Below are 17,982 nucleotides of genomic sequence, written 5' to 3'. Positions count from 1 at the left end.
TTTGTGAAATTATGTTTTAAATTAAATAAACGAAATTTAATAAAATACGGAGAAAACGTCACTCTCAAACCCGGCGGTTATTTAAACCGAGAACAGCGCTCGACGCCGATTGGTCGAACGTGGGACTCCCGACCAATCAGCGACGAGTACAGTTCTCCCTTGACAGTGTTTTAAAAACCTGCGGTGAGGTTCCGATGCGACGGTAAACAAAAGACCTGAGGTGAGTTTTCCCCGTCCTTCCTCGTGAACTTTCCCTTGTCATGACGTCGTTTTAAGTCCTGGGGGAAATTTAGACGAATTTGGGCGTCGTCGCGATGAGAAACGACGTTAAAATATCGGTCAAACTCGACCTTGGGCGAAGTTCCTCCTCCCCGTCACGCCGCCACCTTCGGGATTCGGAATTTCCTCCTCCTCCAGTATGACCCTCCCCCTCCCCCTGCCCTGAGGGCAAACTTGTTGATTAGGATTAAAAGCGATTAAATAAATCCACGTTTCCGTCGATTTAATCAGGTTTTACGCAGACGGGGTCAATCCAGGGCGTAGGATTGACCAGGAGAATTGATCGCGCGTGTCCGCCAGGCTCGCTAATGAAGGATCCTGGCCTTGTGATCTACGACGTAATCCTACGGTTTTGTTTTATTTTATTTATTATTTTATTTTACTTGTTTTTTTTCTCGATATTTTAGCAGCCTATTCATGGCTAGGTTGGTATGAATTGGCAGAACTACTCTAATCTTCCATGCTGACGAAGGTCAGACAGGCCTACCTTCGTAATTTATGCATCCAGGATACCTATATATTTATATATTCTTTCTAAACCTGTTGAAATGTTGTTTTCCCCTATTTTATGCAATGATTTGGAACAACTGGTTCTATAGACCTGGCGCATCCTTCCCTCTAGGCTAGTTTTTGGATATGGCTTCTCAGCGGGGCGTCCCGACCGTAATAGACGTGGGCGACTGTATTGAGTTAACCAAGCGTTTACGATAGAAACAGACTTCTTATTTGTTAGAATCACATAAATTTAAAGAGAAATCCATGTTTCTTAATGTTTACTAGCTAAGATCTCCTTTGTTGAACACTTAACTTGCATTATGACAAAGGACACGCTACTTCGTATTCCATTTCTCAGCTTCACGACAGAAGAATAAGTATAGGCTATATAGCATGTTTGAGATTAAGCTGGCCATGTGTCAGCACGGGCTCTTGCTCATAGATCAGCCCGTAAAATACCTAGCAGCCATTCTTGGTAAAATTGAAAACTACGGCACTCCTCTGGTTATGTAAACGCTAGTATACTTCCAAAATGGGTGCTGTGTTTAGTACCAGCCTATTGGGGAAGAAAGTAAAACATAAACAAAAGATGTCAGGCCCAGATAGCATAAACTTATACAAAATCATAAACAAAACTGTTCTGTTCGTTGACTGGCTGGAACCAGGCTGTAGTAGTAGTCATAGTGTAACAGAATGAAATGGAAACGTCATGACACCACAGTGTAGCATGAATGAACAAGCATTATTACTTCAGAAAAAAAAGTGTTGTAGGGTAAAATACTGAATTGTTGCCCTCTACCATAGCGTGACCACCTTACCGAAAAATTAATTATGGCTTTAAATTGTGACTTGGGCGAAAAAACTTTCATAGGTCCCTCGTATTTGTGGGGGATGCATACCAGACACCCCCCCCCGTGATTGTTTACAATCCGCAAATAGTTGGAATCCCTATAAAAACGCTGAAAATGGCTTATTTTGTCAGGTGAAACTCAAGAAAAACCCATCTAAAAATTTTTATACTCAGATTTTTTAATAGTTTTATCACAAAAAGTGCATTTTATGATAAAATGTACTTTTTGTGAAAAAAGAGCGCCTCAGTGGCTTGGTTGATATGGTGTTTGCGTTCCACCTCGGTGGTCGCGGGTTCGATTCTCGGCCATTCCACTGAGGAGTGAGAGATGAGTATTTCTGGTGATAGAAGTTCACTCTCGACGTGGTTCGGAAGTCGCGTAAAGCCATTGGTCCCGTTGCTGAATAACCACTGGTTCCATGCAATGTAAAAGCACCATACAAACAAACAAGCAAACGAATTTTATGATGGAATGGATATTTCTCATAGATAAATACCACGAAAAGGCAAATTTCCTGCAAATAATGGGTAGATATGGTCCAGAGAGAGATCCGTGAATCCGGAGAACACAAATACGGGTGCCCCACTGTGCTTCGAGAGGAAAGTAGAGGTCTCGAGGTGTTGCTTCGACGGACGCTGGCTCTGGAGTAATGTCTATCCTGGGTTACAGGACATGTTAAAATACTTTTTCGGGAAGATGGTCACGCTATGGTAGAGGCTGGCCACTTGTTATTTTACCCTATAGCAAATTATGCAATATTGCACATGGCATCTGTTCAGTTACATACAGAACAGACAAGGAGAGCAGTTTGTGTTTAGGCTAGAGGAAGATTAGGCATCGAAAACAGTATCACAGCAGTCACAGTAAAACTCAAAAGATGTTTTCAAAATGTCAACCAACCATTTGTCTTATTGGAAGTTCCTGGGGGATTTTTGTGAAGAAAATTGACTTAGAATTAATGAGAAAATATTAAAATTTATGGCATCTTTATACTTAAAAGTAAGGAAATAGTATACTGTACAGTTTATATATACAAATATATATATATATATGATATATATATTAGGTTATATATTATATATATATGTATATATTATAATATTATGTATATATTTACTATATATATCTATATATATATATATATATATATATATATATATATATAAATATATATATATATATATATTTGTATATATAAAGGAAATCTTAAGTTTTAGAACATATACAGAAATAATGTGAGAAATTTACCATCTTTTGCTTTATGTTTTGTGTACAGAAAACTTTTATGGAACTCCATGTTTAGTATTAGCCCCATCCTGGATTAATGTAAAAACAAAAAGAGACTAGCATTACCCCCTTGTGGATTAATGTAAAAACACAAACAGACTAGCATTATCCCTTAGGGGATCAGCGTAAAACCATAAACAAAGGACGGTAATTGTTTCAGATTAGTATGGTAGATTTTCAAGTTATCTCACCTGTACTGCACCATATACACCCTTTTCTGTGTTATTCAGTAAAAAAAAATTCAGTTATAAAATATCTGTGCAGAGCTCTTCCTTAAGTCCCTTAAGCCCCGTCCACACGGTCGAGCTTTGCTTGATGAACTGTGTTCGATGTGATGTCAGAAGCAGGGAAAGTCGGGACTTTTCCTGCAGTATCTGCACTTCTGATGTCACATTGAGCAAAGCTCACCTCTGTGGATGGGGCCTTAGAATTACCCACCATAGCCAGCCGGTCATGAGCACAGTTCGTGTAACACGGATTGATAGGCTAGCATTGTGTCTGACCTGGCTATTTTCTAGTATACACTATTTTGAGCTTGTTTGCAGACCCAGGGGGTATTGAATTGTAAAAAATGTGAAAATTATGAAACACTTCAAGAGTGTGTATTGTGTTAAATATATAGAAGAAATGGAAAATAACTAAAACTAAGATGCGTTTTAAGAATGATTACTAATTATTGCCATTAGATAACACGGCCTGACCTTGCCTCCACTTTGTAAACATTTCATACCTACCCCACCCTTGTTGAAGCATTCTTACTCGGGTTTTGCTTCCGCACACCCATCCTAATTCGCTCGAGCATTTGCTTAAGGTTGCCCTGTTACCTTATTCAAATAATCACTGAATGTAACTGTTTTAAGCTAAGCATGTTTATTTGACAGCTTATTTCCAAAATCAAAAAGCTCATGGTTCACAGTGTATAACTATATCTTTTCTGACTGCATATTATACGTGGACCAGTAAGATGAAAAAATGATGGCAGATGCATGTTTTTTGCAATAGATATTAATTAATATTGATTACGTGGAGAGAATGGAGGTTAATAAATTGATGGGAAGTATGTGCAGTATGTATACTGTAGTGTAATTCAGAAGTGAGTGAAGCAGTATGTTTAGATCATTGTAAAAGGTCAAGTTATTTGTCTTATAGCTCATTATTATTGTAGCCCCAACTTCAAAACTCTACATACTTTTTTCTCCTTGCTCCTCTATTTGGGTTTTGTAGTCTTGCTGTCACAGACATTTTCCGGATCTTGATTTTTATTGCCATGATGGGGATCATCAAAGTATGGATTAGTATTTGGATAGTTTTCCAGATGAGGCAAATGAGTTTCTTATAGTATCAGATTCTTCATCTTGGTTATATCTTTGTATCTTAGTTGGTGAAGGGTCCCACTGGAAATTAACTCTGTAGAGACAAGAGGACATTGCATTTGAAATTGCGCCCTTTCAGCTGTTGCCCCTTCACCATCATTTAGGCTTTATGCACTACTGGATAATAATACCTTCATGTGACCTGGTTAATTTCTGAATGGTGAATTTACAATGAATACACACAACTTTTCATCTGACAAGCATTGTCACTTATGTGCTAATATTATAATTACTTTTTATGATTGTAATAGTTTTGTTTTGTTTTTTGTTTTTTTACTTTTTTTTTAAGAATTTTCTTCTAAAATTTTCAGATATGTTTAGCATGATGAGTTATGTTGTGTATAGTAAATTTTTTAGATGTTTAATTCCTGGAATATTAAAATAATTACTTGAAATGTTTTTTTATTTGTAGACATGGAGGTCACTGAAGAAAATTTGAAGAGGCTCACTGAGGTTCTTACACATACTCTGTCTCCAGAAGTTAGCCAAAGGAGAACTGGTAAGTCCCTCTTATGTTGCAATATTAGACTTCGTTTTTCTGCGAGTTTTTTCTTTTTTATTCAAGTTATTCAACCTTTTAGTGACCACCAGGATCATTTTTGTAAAGTTCTGTGCATTTGAATAAGATTTTTTATTTTAAAAAAATCTTTACTTCGCTTTTTAAAGTTTAGATAATTACAAGTTGTATAAATACATTTGGAAACATTTTTTTAATGCAATTTTATTTTCTGTTGGTCATATTACTTTTTCTCCACAGTTAGCTCTGTATCAGAAATTATAGTATTGGCGCCAGTTTTTATGGTAACCATACACCTCAGGCATGTACTCTTTGTATAACCTTTGTGACTGTTTTTCTGTTGATCATAAGAAGACACTGACATTGATTTAGTGTTAGTGTTTAGCACAGTTTTACTTAAGTTTATTTACTTGATGCAATCTTACATGTTTTGAATTTTTGCAGCTGAGCAGTTTGTGAGCCAAGTAGAAGGAAATGAAAACTACCCAGTTCTCCTTCTGACTTTATTAACCCGTGATGATATTCAAGTGCCTGCAGAAGTGAAGTTGGCAGCTGCCATCAATCTTAAAAATCTTGTGAAGAAATATTGGATGATAGAAGAGGATGGAACGAACAAAATCAGCACCAATGACAGAGTGGTCATCAAAAGAGAGATTGTTGACCTCATGTTACGATCCCCAGAAGGCATCCAGCGACAGCTTTCGGAAGCAATATCTATAATCGGGAAATATGATTTTCCTGCCCAGTGGGAGGAACTTATTCCATACATGGCTGAAAAATTCAAGTCGGGCGATTTCAACGTTATAAATGGAGTTTTGCAAACGTCCTACTCTGTTATGAGGAGGTACGAATATGAAAACAAATCCGAAGATTTGTGGAGGGAAATATTGTTCGTACTGAACAATTTTGCCCAGCCTCTCACAAATCTCTTTGTTGAGTTGATGAAGTTTACTGCAGAAAATGTTAATAATGCAGCAGCCTTGAAGATGATCATGTCCTCTCTGGTAACAGTCGGTAAACTTTTCTTAGCTCTAAATTCACAAGATCTGCCCGAGTTCTTTGAAGACAATATGACGGTTTGGATGCAGAACTTTCTTACACTTTTGAATTTCTCAAGTCCACTACTAGCAACTGATGACGAAGAAGTTGGCGTTTTGGAACAGGTGAGACATTTACGGAATTATGCTCTAATTTGTGTGTATAGATTTGCTATGAATGTACAGTGTTCCCCTGTATTTGTGGGGGAAGTGTACCAGACCCACCAGCGAATAGCCAGATTTCCATGAATAGTTGAAACCCCAATAAAAATGCTTATAACTGCCTATTTTGTTAGTTAAGACTCAAGAAAAACCCACTAAGAATGTTTATACGTACATATTATGATTATTTTGTATGTTTTAAGTAGCATAAGTTATGTGATGACGCTTGAAGAAAAAGCATTCATCATTGATCAGTTCATTATTATTGATTTGGTTGTTTGTTATTTGTTTGTAGTTAAAGCATTAACAGAGGGAAATTGATTAGATGTTAACATATTACTCCAAAATTGTGTTTGAAAAAGCAGCATTTATGTGAAGAACAAAAGAAATAGTTAACTGTAAAACTGTTGAAGATTCTCATTATATACCATTATTGTATGACTGGTGTAGGCCAGTTTTCCAAACTGTACATCTAAACCTCCAGTTATAGATGCAGCTCCTGTCTGCTGTGCAGTCTTCCCCAGCTCATGATTCGTGGACTCGCCTATTCGCAGATTTTTCTTGGACCGTATACACCCATTTTTCACAAAAAATTTGCCTATTTGCGCTATTTTTCATGAATGACTGTATTTTCATATAATTTTTGTTACTGAATGCACTTTTTGTGATAAAACTATTAAAAAACTCAGGTATAAGGATTTTAGAGGGTGTTTTAGTGTTTTAAGTATCAAAATAGGCAGTTCTAAGCTTTTTTAATAGGAATTTTTATTTACAGATTTTAGCTATTCAGGTGTGGCTGGTACCCATCCTCGCAAATACGGGGCTCTACTGTACTCCTTCCCTTTATACCCCAAAACTTCCCGATTTGTTGACTGATAGGAAACTTCAGTTGCTTGAATTACAGGAATATCTGGACGTAATGTTTTAACCTTTGCTTGTGTCCAGATTCATTTTGTCTGCTTGGTTTTACTAAAGCCTTTACCTAAAGTGAGTTTATTTTTCATGTGCACCATTAATATATCTTGATTCTAATTCCAGATGAACATTTGCAAAGTTGTGGTAAGATAATATATCTTTTATTGGCTGCATTGCTCATCTGCAGTTAAATACTGAAAATCATTGTTTTGTCAGGCATTTACCTACTAATGTGTGAAATTTTTACTGGTTATGATATTACAGTTGGTTTACTGCATTCTTCCATTTAAGCTCAAATTTCTCATGTTCTGGACACAAGCTGATTTCAAGAAATAAGTAAATTAACATGCTCCTTCAACCAGTTTTTGTCTTATCTTAAAACTTTGGTTTTGGCCTGCAAAAGTCTGTAAAATATGCTATGTGGCCCCCATACTTAAAAATTTAATGACTGGTGGTCTAAACTATGCTGAATTGTTTGTTTTGCACATAGGAGTATTGAATGTAAGTAGTTTTCATTGTATTCATATGAGTTAGAAATCCCTTTTTGCTGCTGCTTTGACAATACAAATTTTATTTTCTTAAGTGGATATAGTAGTTTCAGCAAAAGTGGGTCCAATTGTTGAAGCTTGGTTACAAGGTAGTTTATGTAAAATACCATAGCCATAATTAAGAAGTCATGCTTAGTGTTCAAAACTTAATTCATTGGTTGTATATGGGTTTTTTCAACTAGAGTTATTGAACAATTTTAATAATTATACTAGTGGAAAACAATTTTGGAGCATTTTTTGTTTAAAACTGATGATAAAGCAATCACTTGCTTTTTACTGACTCAGCCATCCCCCTATATTCCAGCATCCTGGTATCAAACTTTGTCTGTTGTAGTTATAAAGTATATTATTATCATAAGTATGTTTTAGTTGGATTTTATTATTTACAGAATGAATCAACATGTTTTTGCAGGTTGAGCTTTGGAAAAGAGCCTTGAGATTTAATGTAATTATTTTTATTTCTCCTACATCAGGTGAAGAGTCAAGTTTGTGAGGATCTAACAATGTATGCAGCAAAGTACATGGAAGAATTTGAACCTTTTGTAGAAAACTTTGTCACAGCAGTATGGAATCTCTTGTCTACCACGACACTTGCAGTGAAATATGATCAGGTAATGAATGCTTATGTAAATTTTTTGTTTTCTAAGCAGAGGCCAATGGTATGGACAAAATAATTCCCTTTTCAAGTCAGGCAGCAAGAAAAAAGAAGGGAAAAAAAAGGAGAGTGGGAATTAATCTTGGAGGAATTAGAATATTTTCAGAAGCCTTTGTATTGCTACACATATGACGGATGCTAATTTGTATTCGCTGCGTTAGGTATTTATTGTATACATTAGTTGTGGTATAAATAAAATGAAAGACTGTAAAATGTTATTACACAAATAAAGAGTACATTTAAGAAAAACTAAACCTGTATTGTCTTTCAGATGGTCAGCCATGCTATACAGTTCCTCTGTGCAGTTGCTGAAAGAGATCACAGTAAACGTCTGTTTGAAAATGAGCAGGTGTTGTCAGGCATATGTGAAAAAGTCATACTGCCAAACATGCATCTTCGAAGTAAGTGATGTTAATAATTTTACATTTTATATCTTTTACAATTTTCATTTTCTATGAGGGTTACCCAGTAATTATATGATCGGAGCTATGTAATTACTGGGTAAGTATATATACAAAACCTTATTTTATTATAAAAGTATCATTTTCAAATATACTTCTCGTAGTGTACTTTTCTCTCATTATCTTGGACATTGTTCTGTTGCATTCTTTCTTTAGTTTTGTTAAGCAAGTTAATACCGTGGCCTTTTTAACTTGTACAAGAAGTTTATACATGAGACCATGCATGTACCTCATCAGGTCCCAAGAATCTTTGTCATCTCAGTGTTATTACACTTGGACTTAATATATTAATCAAGCCCACCTTGTGTAGTTTGTAAAAAGATATTAATGCCTGCACTGTAATTTAAATTTCTTTGTTGGGTGTCGTAGACGAGCTAGAATTTTTATTGTCAAGAGGAGTGGAAAGTAATACATATATATTTTGTCATTTGAACATAAGCCTGGAATTATTGTAGAATATGATAGGCTGTTTATTTTTTTATGTACTTCTTATAAATGAACAAGTAAATGTATTATTCTCTCTCTCTCGGAGTGTGCAATGTTTAATGTATAGTTTATATTGGAGGAAGAGGGTATTAAGTGGAAAATAAGTCTGTTATTTATTGATTCACTAATCATATATTTATTTATTTATTTATCCAGCCTGTGATGAAGAATTGTTTGAGGACAGTCCAGACCAGTGGGTTGCACAGGAATTGGAAGGAGCTGATTCTGAAACTCGACGTAGAGCGGCTGTTGATTTTGTAAGAGTTTTGTCACGTCACTTTGAAGCCAAAATGACCCAAGTATTTGGTCAGTATGTTCAGGTAAGTGCATATGTTATCAAAGTTAGTCCATGTTAGAGTTGATATCTCAGATCAAAGGAAAAATATGAATAACTTCATTTAGGAAAACTTATCCACCTCTCCAAGAAAATGTTTTTCCAGTTTTTGTAGAAGGGTCTTCAGCTTTTTTCTTAGGTTGTTGTTAAGTTGTCATTATGTGTTAGTCATCAAAAGAAACTTTTAAGTATAGTAAGCTTCATAGATGTACATATGGTTTTCTGATTTTTTCTTATAGAAACAAAATGGAAAATCAAATAAAACGTCCAAGATGTTCTTTATATATGAGTATATTAAAAGTAAGATAAAAGAGTTCTAAGTTAAGGAAAAACAAATATAAGAAGCAAAACACTGTTTAGTACATATTTATTACTGTAGTGTCAGTTCCTTGACAAGAAATTATCAAGGTTTTAATGAATCCAGTTGTTTTTTTTCAAGTATAAATCTGTCATTCTAGTCATAAGGAAGTGAGTTTTTAACTGTAGTATGACTAAGCTATTTAATAATAGAAATAATCTTTTTATTTCCAGTCAATGCTCGTCACTTATAATGAAAAACCCAACGAGTGCTGGCGGAATAAAGTAGCTGCTATATACCTTGTGACCACACTTTCTGCTAAGGGAAGCACTGCAAGGCAGGGAGCAACACAAATTAATGAACTTGTCAACATCACAGAATTTTACCAAAATCATGTACTTCCTGAACTGCAAAATCAAGATGGTAAGTAAGCTATAATGAATGACTATTTATTGATTTTTTATTGAAAGTTGCAGTTACAAGTTACAGTTTAAATAAGAAAACAAGAAATTACTACTGCAGTTATTAAAGATAAAATGTATACAAATTTGTTACTATTACCATAACCACATCAAACACTTCTATGAAGTTATAAACATAAAAAACAATTACCTTCAAGACCTTGTAGGGAGAGGAAGATCAGCCCTGGCTCATCATATGCTTGTGCTTCTCTGGAAGCCCAAAAGGAAGAGTTCAAATTTTCTGGATTGTGACCTTGCTAGATATTTGGGAGTAGCTCAGTACATCCAGGGACATGCTTGGGACTGGTCCCTGGACTGTCGCAAGTATGGCTTTACTCCTGTGCTTGGAGCTAAGCCAGGGTTATCCTGGCCTGTGCACAGTTCCATGTCATGCTGTACGAGACAAAAGTGCACTCCTGTTCACCTTGGTCAGGTAGCATGATATATTCAACATAAAGCTTAAAAGTATTGAAGGTGATCTTGTGTTTATCACTTAATGTCTTTCAACTGTGATTTTATGTGAGGATTACTGTAGACTCAGCACCATCCTCAGGATAGGTGCAGGGTCAGACTGCCATGTCTTCACTTTCTGCTTTGACATAGGGTCCTTCTTGACTTGTCTTAGATTCCGTTGAACCTAGTGGTCCCTTGCCAAAAGAATTCTTGCAGGCTTAGAGTTGTAGAGGTACTTTTATGAGGTAATCAGGCTTAGTCATTTATGGGATGGTTTGGGAAAGCAACTAGGGCTAATATTTGGCACCAAGTGTCTGCTATCAAGTACTTTCTATGAAAGAAAGTTATGTTTCATAGAAAGCCAGCAGCTATCAGAAGGTTGTGGTAAAATACTCAATATTCTGTAGAAACTACTAAGATTCTTAATATTAATTACGTTGTGCAGTCCACAAGTTTAGGATTGTATACCTGATGCTTTGCAGATGCTCAGACTTTTAGGTCTAGGTGTGGGCACTTCAGGTGAGTTGAAAAGTATTATCAGGACTTTCCGAAGGAGGTTTCACAAAAGTAATTTCAGCTTCTCTTGCTCACAGAAGTCACTCTAAGCTAATATTTGAGCTCCAGTTTTCTTCATTGCTGGATCTCACTGTATTTAGATAGTATTTCTGCTGGCTTTTGTGTCTTTGAGGCAGTGTAGTCAACTACATGTGCATCAAGAATAGTTGTACATGGCAGAGGCTGGTTGCTGGGTGGTTTGTCATTTGGTCCTCATTTCATGCCTCAAGAGTTCAAACAGCTAATAATAATCATATGATTTATGCTTTTCCTATTCCTTCCATCATTGGCAACATGATACAGCATTTAGGAAATATATTAGACAGTGAGGCCACATCTGTTCTGTTTAAGGGGGCCGGCCGGAACTCCTATATATAGTGGTATAGGGCGAAAAATGCAAAGTCATGAAAAAATTCATGGAGCTTCATATGGCAATTGAGAATACGTATACAAATATTTTGTCAAAACTCCTCTTACTTTCGTAGTTACAGGGTAATTAGTAAACATAACTCAATAAGCCTAAAACATTCATCCGTACAAGAAAATGCAATATTTCTTCTGTTATCGTAAATTTTTATAATTATTGACAAAGAAATTGTGAGAAATGGCATCTGTAGAGATTCCGTGGCTCGCATAAGCGAGTATCTGGTTCAATCATGAATCAGTTGGACCATAGACTTCAAGTAGATTACACGTTCGAGTTTCACCTCGTGACATTCGCTTGCTTTTACGTATGTTTATGTATGTTTCGGCCAGAAGTTCATCATGCCAATGAGGAAAAGACAAGGAAAACATCTCGCTAACATACAGACGAAGAAAAATCGCTCAAGTATTATTACAGAATATCATAATATACGCGTAGTTAGTGAAGAGAGAGGGGAGGGTTGCTTAGTAACGCCCCCTTCTTGCCTGACAGCACACGTCACACTGTGCCCAAGGCTACGATCTTTGAGCAAAGAGATCTTCATTTATGATAAATAACATAGTTTTGGTTTTTTAATACCCAAAATGGAATATGTAATTCATAATAATCATGATTTATTAAATTGTCTTTGTAAAAAGAGAGTACACCTTCGAGTCTCACCTCTGATATTCTCTTGCATTTACGTTTGTTTATCTTTGTTTCGGCAAGAATGTCATCATGCCAAAGAAGAAAATACAAGGAAAACATCTCGCTAACATGCAGAAGAAAATTCGCTGTAATAAGCCGAGTTAGTGAAGGGGAGAGAGGGGGTTACGTAGGAAGCAGTGCCCCAGGCTACGATATATGAGCAAAGGGATCATCATTTATGATTAAATTATGATAAATAAAATAGTATTGGTTTATTAATACACAAAAAAGAAATATACATTCATAATAATCATTATTTATTAACATTGTCCTTATAGAAATACGATGGAAAACTTTGAACGCCCGTATCTCAAAACTATACTTATTGACCTTCAAAATCTATCTCCTCACTTAGTTTTAAAGCTATAACATTGGAATTTGGTATATAACTCAGAAAGACATTATAGAACAATCAAATAGAGCCCTTTTTTCCAGTTTTTATTTCGTCTTTTTTTTATAAATTTTTTTCTCGTGATTTATAGGGTTTATTTTTTTACCATATTGAAAAATTCATATCTAGCAAAAAAATGACTTTTAGAAAAAAAACTTTCCGTTTGATTGGAGGTCTACATCAGGTCTATATATGGTAGTAATCCCAGGTCTTAATATTAAATATCAAAGGAGGAGATAGAATTTGAAAAATGGTTATTTTCGGGATAAATTGCCCTGGCGTCACAAAACCGAAGGTCAGAGGCGAAAATCATATGCGGTTTGGAGATGTCCCAAGTCACCTTATTAAGTGGTATGAATGTCAAAGTCCTGTCGTTAAAAAACGGCATTAGCCGGCCGGCCCCCTTAAGCTTATTTTTATAGTTTCAATTACAAATGCAGGTACCTGTATTAAGAGGTAATATACCCAAATCTTTGGATTTATGCTTGGGAATGGTAGATCACATGGGCCCAAGCTTCGCCTTTGGCAAAAGATATTCAAAAGTTAAAACTTCATACTTCTTGCACTTCCTCAGTCTTTCATTCAAGTCATTTAGTAATGTAAGTGTACAGGGTTACTGGCATCTTCATCTCTTGAATGATAGGTTAATGTCTCCTCTCTACCTTGAACTTACCAATACAGGTGCCAGGTTTTCCTCTCTTGTGAATAACCCTTCAATTTAATTAAACCTGGGTTTTTTTACTCACATGGTCCCTACATGCACATCCCCTTTCAAACAACCTAAGGTACTCAGGACTTCAACCTCCCACCCATTAGTGGGCTAATTAAAATTGATAGTCATAATAAAACAAACAGATTTTATAACACCAATTTAGTTTTTCATACAAACCCATCAGTCTTACCAATTTCCCACTTCCTAGCCCTTGTTCTCACTGCCTCACATCTAAATACACGGATATTGAAAAGGGTAGTAGATTCATTCTCGCTTGAAATGTTCATCTCATAGTAGACAAAAGACTATTGTGTCTAGAGACATTTGACACCACAATTGTGAATTAAATGTGATTGAGAGGATTATATAAAAAGCTAAGTGTGTTTTAAGAACTATTTCTTTAACTTTCAGATTGCTTTCTTTTTTTGTTTTTAATTCTTTAATTGCATTGCTTTGGCTCCCTATTTTCCTTCATTCCAACTCAAGAATTTTCCTTGTACAGTTGTTTGTTTTTAGTCACAGGAAAATTGAATGGAGACCATCTTCTTTAGGTGTCTGTGTAATGGCAATCTGAAAATTTACTATTATAACTCCATGTGACAAAAATATCATTTAAAAAGTAATTATTTTATGCATTATTATGGGGGAGTGTATAGAAATGTTTTAGTCCCAACTGAAGCATTGCTGCATTGAAATTTTAGTTGATTGGGGATCTCAATAGATCCTAAGAAGTTAGAGTAATTAGTAATTACTTTTGGAGCATTTTGTAATCTGTGTTTTCTTTTTACAGTGAACAGACTTCCAATACTGAAGGCAGAAGCTATCAAGTATGTTATCAGTTTTCGCAGTGCCCTTCCCTTTGATGCTGTGAAGCTGTGTGTACCTGATTTGACTCGTCTTATTACTGCCCAGTCAGTGGTAGTGCACACTTATGCTGCTGCAGCTTTAGACAAAATCTTCCTGCTTAAAAGCAATAATCAGCCAATTGTTCAGAAGAATAATGTCTCTCCAATGGCTGGCGTTTTGTATACTAACTTGCTAGGAGCTCTAACGCTCCCTGGATCTGAACAAAATGAGTATGTGATGAAGGCTTTAATGAGAGTGACGAATATAATTGAGGATGACTTGATGCAACACGCAGGTTTGATTGTTCCTCAAATAGTGATCAAACTTCAGCAGGTCGCCAAAAATCCATCCAAGCCACATTACGTCCATTACCTGTTTGAAACTTTGTCGTTAGTTATTAAGACAGTGTGTAATACTGTGGACAATGCAGTTGGAGAGTTTGACCGAAATCTGTTCCCAATATTTCAAGAAATCCTTCAGAATGAGGTTGATAGTCTTATTCCATATATATTCCAGATCATATCACTGCTGTTAGAAAGACAAAAGGTAGATGTTCCTGAGGCCTATATGTCACTCCTCCCTTTCTTGGTCATGCCAGTCCTTTGGGAGCGGCCAGGCTATATTGTCCCAATGGTGAGGCTCTTACAGGCATACATTGAAAAAGCCCATGCTAAGATTGTGCAGTTGGGGAAACTTGAACCGGTGCTTGGAGTGTTTAATAAGCTTAATGCCTCCAAGACAAATGACCATGAAGGTTTCTATTTACTTCAGTGTATGTTACTTCACATGCCAAAGGAAATATTGGAAAATTACTGGAGTCAGCTCTTCTCTTTGATGTTTAAGAGGTTAACTTCCAGCAAGACCACAAAGTATGTGAAGTCGCTTCTCGTGTTCTTCAGTTTGTTTACCTGTCAGATGTCATCTGCAAGGCTTATTCAGATCATTGACAGCCTTCAAACTGGAATGTTTGGCATGGTAATAGAAAGGTTGATAATTCCAGATTTACAAAAAGTCTCAGGAGAAATAGAACGAAAACTGTGTGCTGTAGGTTTAAGTAATATCATAAGCGAGAGTGTAGTTTTTTCTGGTACGTACTCTTCACACTGGAATGCCTTGTTAGAAACACTAATCAAATTGCTTGAATGTCCTGAAGATGATGCTTTGCCTTCAGGGGAGCATTACATTGAAGTTGAAGATATTCCTGCCTATCAGGGCTCCTCAGCACGATTGGTGCATGCAGCTCGAAGTGATATGGATCCTCTGAAGGGCCAGGTAGAGAACGCAAGGATATACTTAGCACAACGGCTCTTCCAGCTCTCTCAGGTGCAGCCAGGCACAGTACAACCTCGTCTAGCACAGACTAATCAAGAAGTACAAGCTCATATTGTGAATTACCTACAAATGGCTGGATGCAGCCTCACGTGAAAACAGTTGATGGAATTATGAGTTATGTACATACTACACGTCTACATTGGTAAGCTTTGTTTACAATTATTTTTTAAAATGCCTACTTTTTATTTCATCTTGTAGGAGCTCATTTATGTAAAAATAATTTTCCAGTAAAGGAAATGGTTTTGGCTGATAATACATCAGATTTTCTGAAAAGATCTTGGATAAAGGAAGCATTATTTTTTGTTCTCTTTTATAAAACCTGTATATTTCCATACAAGCTTTGTAGATTTGTTTATAATTAATAATGGAAATTTTCCAGGAGATAGGAGCCAAGCAAACCCTTTTTGTGATATCAGTTTTGATGGAGCGGAAAGTCTCATTGCAGCATCTCATTTCTTAAAGTAAGTTGGCTTTGATTTCAGCCACATTTGCCTTTCAAAGAATTTCAGTCAAGCTTGTAAGGTATTACCCAAAATGAGACTTTTTGTCTTGTCTGCTTCTAGTTTCTTGTAAGTCAGTCGCAGTGAAAGAAAAAATGAAATATATATGTATTTGCTTTAATGAAGTGATTTTCTTTACCTTTCAAGAGTATTTATGAATATATGGTCACAGTTCTGAAGTTTTGACCTGTATCTATCATCTACCCTTTTGTGGATAGTACTTATGTTCCATAATATTTCATGATGTTTTTGAGAAAAATCTTTTAACATTTCCTTCTGAACAAATGGGGTTGGGAAACTAACTGATAATTTAAATGTTTTGAGATGAAAAAGGTAAGCTTCATGCCAGATTTTTTTTTTTTTTTTTTTTTTTTTTTTAAACTTCAGAAAATAGCCTCAATTCACAACCTTTGCCTGGTCGGCGACCAGCTTCCACCTCATATACGCAAGAGTTGCCAGATGCCACAAATTCCATGCTTTACAATCTTTGATTGAATTTAACCGGTTTCCAGCTGGCGGAAGATTATCCTATTGTTAAGACCGAGGGTTTGTTAGCTTTGAAAGATACAAGTTGATTTAAAAATTTGTCATTTTACTATGACATGAGCTCTGGTTGAAGATATATGAGGAAATTGTTTTATATTTTGTCTAAGTAGATGTATGTTGTTTTAGGAAAGTTAACATCCTCTTTGCCTTAGTGTACAGAATAAAAAAATATTAAGTAAATTGTATAAGCCTGTAAATGCTGTGTTTTAGATTGGAATTTTTTTTTGTCATTTGTAAGTATGTGATGTACAGTTTCAATTAATTTTTAGGATATGTCAGTTTTCAGCTTTATTATGTTATTTATCATTTGTATAGTTACTGGAAAGTTGTCCTCAATTGATTTCTGAAGTCATTGATTATAAAGCAGCATGACTTGTTTCTGTCATTCATGTGAGTGAAGGTGATCAGTTAATACATATAGTAAGATATTTAATTTTCCTCCTGTGAGGGATTGACTATTGCTTTTATGTATGTACCTTGTTTATTATTGTTATATTTTGTTGACTTGTAGTACTATACATTAAATCACATCTTTTTATTTTTCATGCATTGTTATGAAAGAAATTCTTGTAACCAAACCATTGAGGAACATTTGACATGAGGGCTAAGGTTGGCCTGAAGGGTTCTGCAAATGGAGTGATGATAGGTCAAAGGAAAAAGAAAATTATAGAAACCCTCCAGGGACTGGTCAAGACCTCAAGGTAAAAAGTACTGCCAGGAACAATACCAGAAGCCTATATAAAATGTAACCAGTAATCCCTGTTTTTGAAACTGATCAGTTTCTAAGCGCCTCTTTCATTCTTAAGAGTAGACAGTGGAGAGAAGGCATTCTAATACTCAGGACTCCTCTGCATGCCATGCAGCCCTCAAGTCATCTGGGGACTTCAAAGAACTGTGGTCAAAACCTTGGGCAGTCACACCTACATCTGATGTCAAGAGGGGTCATCCTTCCTCGAAAGCAAGACAACTTCAGGCTGCTCCTTCCTTAGAGCTATGTGTCATTCCAACACCCTCCCCCGCTCCGATGCCATCCCATTTATAGCCTACCTGCCAGGACCTCCCATGTCTGGCCCCTGTTGGCAGAGTTGAGGATGATATGGGGACAAAATGAGCTCAAAGACAAGATAACCCTCCTGGATTCTAGTTATCTTTTTCTGGGGGAGAAGTCAGCTGGGGCCTGGAGGCCAGTCAGTTATTGATCTTTCTTCTCCATTGAATGAGTTTGTGCTGCAAACTTGGTTCAAGATGGAAAAACTCATTATGTTGGATTCCATTAGAGAATGCAATTTCATGCTGAGGGTGGAACTGAAGGATGTGTATTTCAGAAACCCATCCATCAGTGCTCAAGGGACTTATTTTCCACTTCAAAATCCTGTT

The 17,982-nt window shown here is 36.1% G+C and overlaps 1 protein-coding gene across 2 annotated transcripts; it reads left to right on the top strand.

Moving 5' to 3' along the window:
• Positions 1-93: 93 nt before the first annotated feature.
• LOC135199240 (exportin-2-like) lies at positions 94-16,180 on the top strand. Of its 2 annotated transcripts, XM_064227112.1 has the most exons (9): positions 94-220; positions 4,698-4,784; positions 5,247-5,965; positions 7,938-8,075; positions 8,391-8,520; positions 9,223-9,386; positions 9,932-10,121; positions 14,172-15,701; positions 15,939-16,180. In XM_064227112.1, exons 2-8 carry the CDS (start codon positions 4,700-4,702, stop codon positions 15,650-15,652), a joined length of 2,907 nt encoding a protein of 968 aa, XP_064083182.1. In that variant the 5' UTR covers positions 94-220; positions 4,698-4,699; the 3' UTR covers positions 15,653-15,701; positions 15,939-16,180. The 2 variants fall into 2 exon arrangements, with proteins under 2 accessions (XP_064083182.1, XP_064083181.1); XM_064227111.1 differs by having other exon boundaries at positions 14,172-16,180.
• Positions 16,181-17,982: the final 1,802 nt, after the last annotated feature.

Source organism: Macrobrachium nipponense, chromosome 25, assembly GCF_015104395.2.
Source record: "Macrobrachium nipponense isolate FS-2020 chromosome 25, ASM1510439v2, whole genome shotgun sequence".
NCBI classification, from domain to species: domain Eukaryota; kingdom Metazoa; phylum Arthropoda; class Malacostraca; order Decapoda; family Palaemonidae; genus Macrobrachium; species Macrobrachium nipponense.
Note: the sequence above shows the minus strand (reverse complement) of the source record. Positions and strands in the feature narration are given on the sequence as shown.

What these genes read in the sequence shown, in the direction of transcription:
- LOC135199240 (XM_064227112.1), top strand. Translation starts at nt 4,700, where the DNA reads ATGGAGGTCACTGAAGAAAATTTGAAGAGGCTCACTGAGGTTCTTACA. An exon ending in TTGCAGTGAAATATGATCAG is followed by an intron (nt 8,076 to 8,390) that starts GTAATGAATGCT and finishes ATTGTCTTTCAG; the next exon opens with ATGGTCAGCCATGCTATACA. An exon ending in TATTTGGTCAGTATGTTCAG is followed by an intron (nt 9,387 to 9,931) that starts GTAAGTGCATAT and finishes TTTTATTTCCAG; the next exon opens with TCAATGCTCGTCACTTATAA.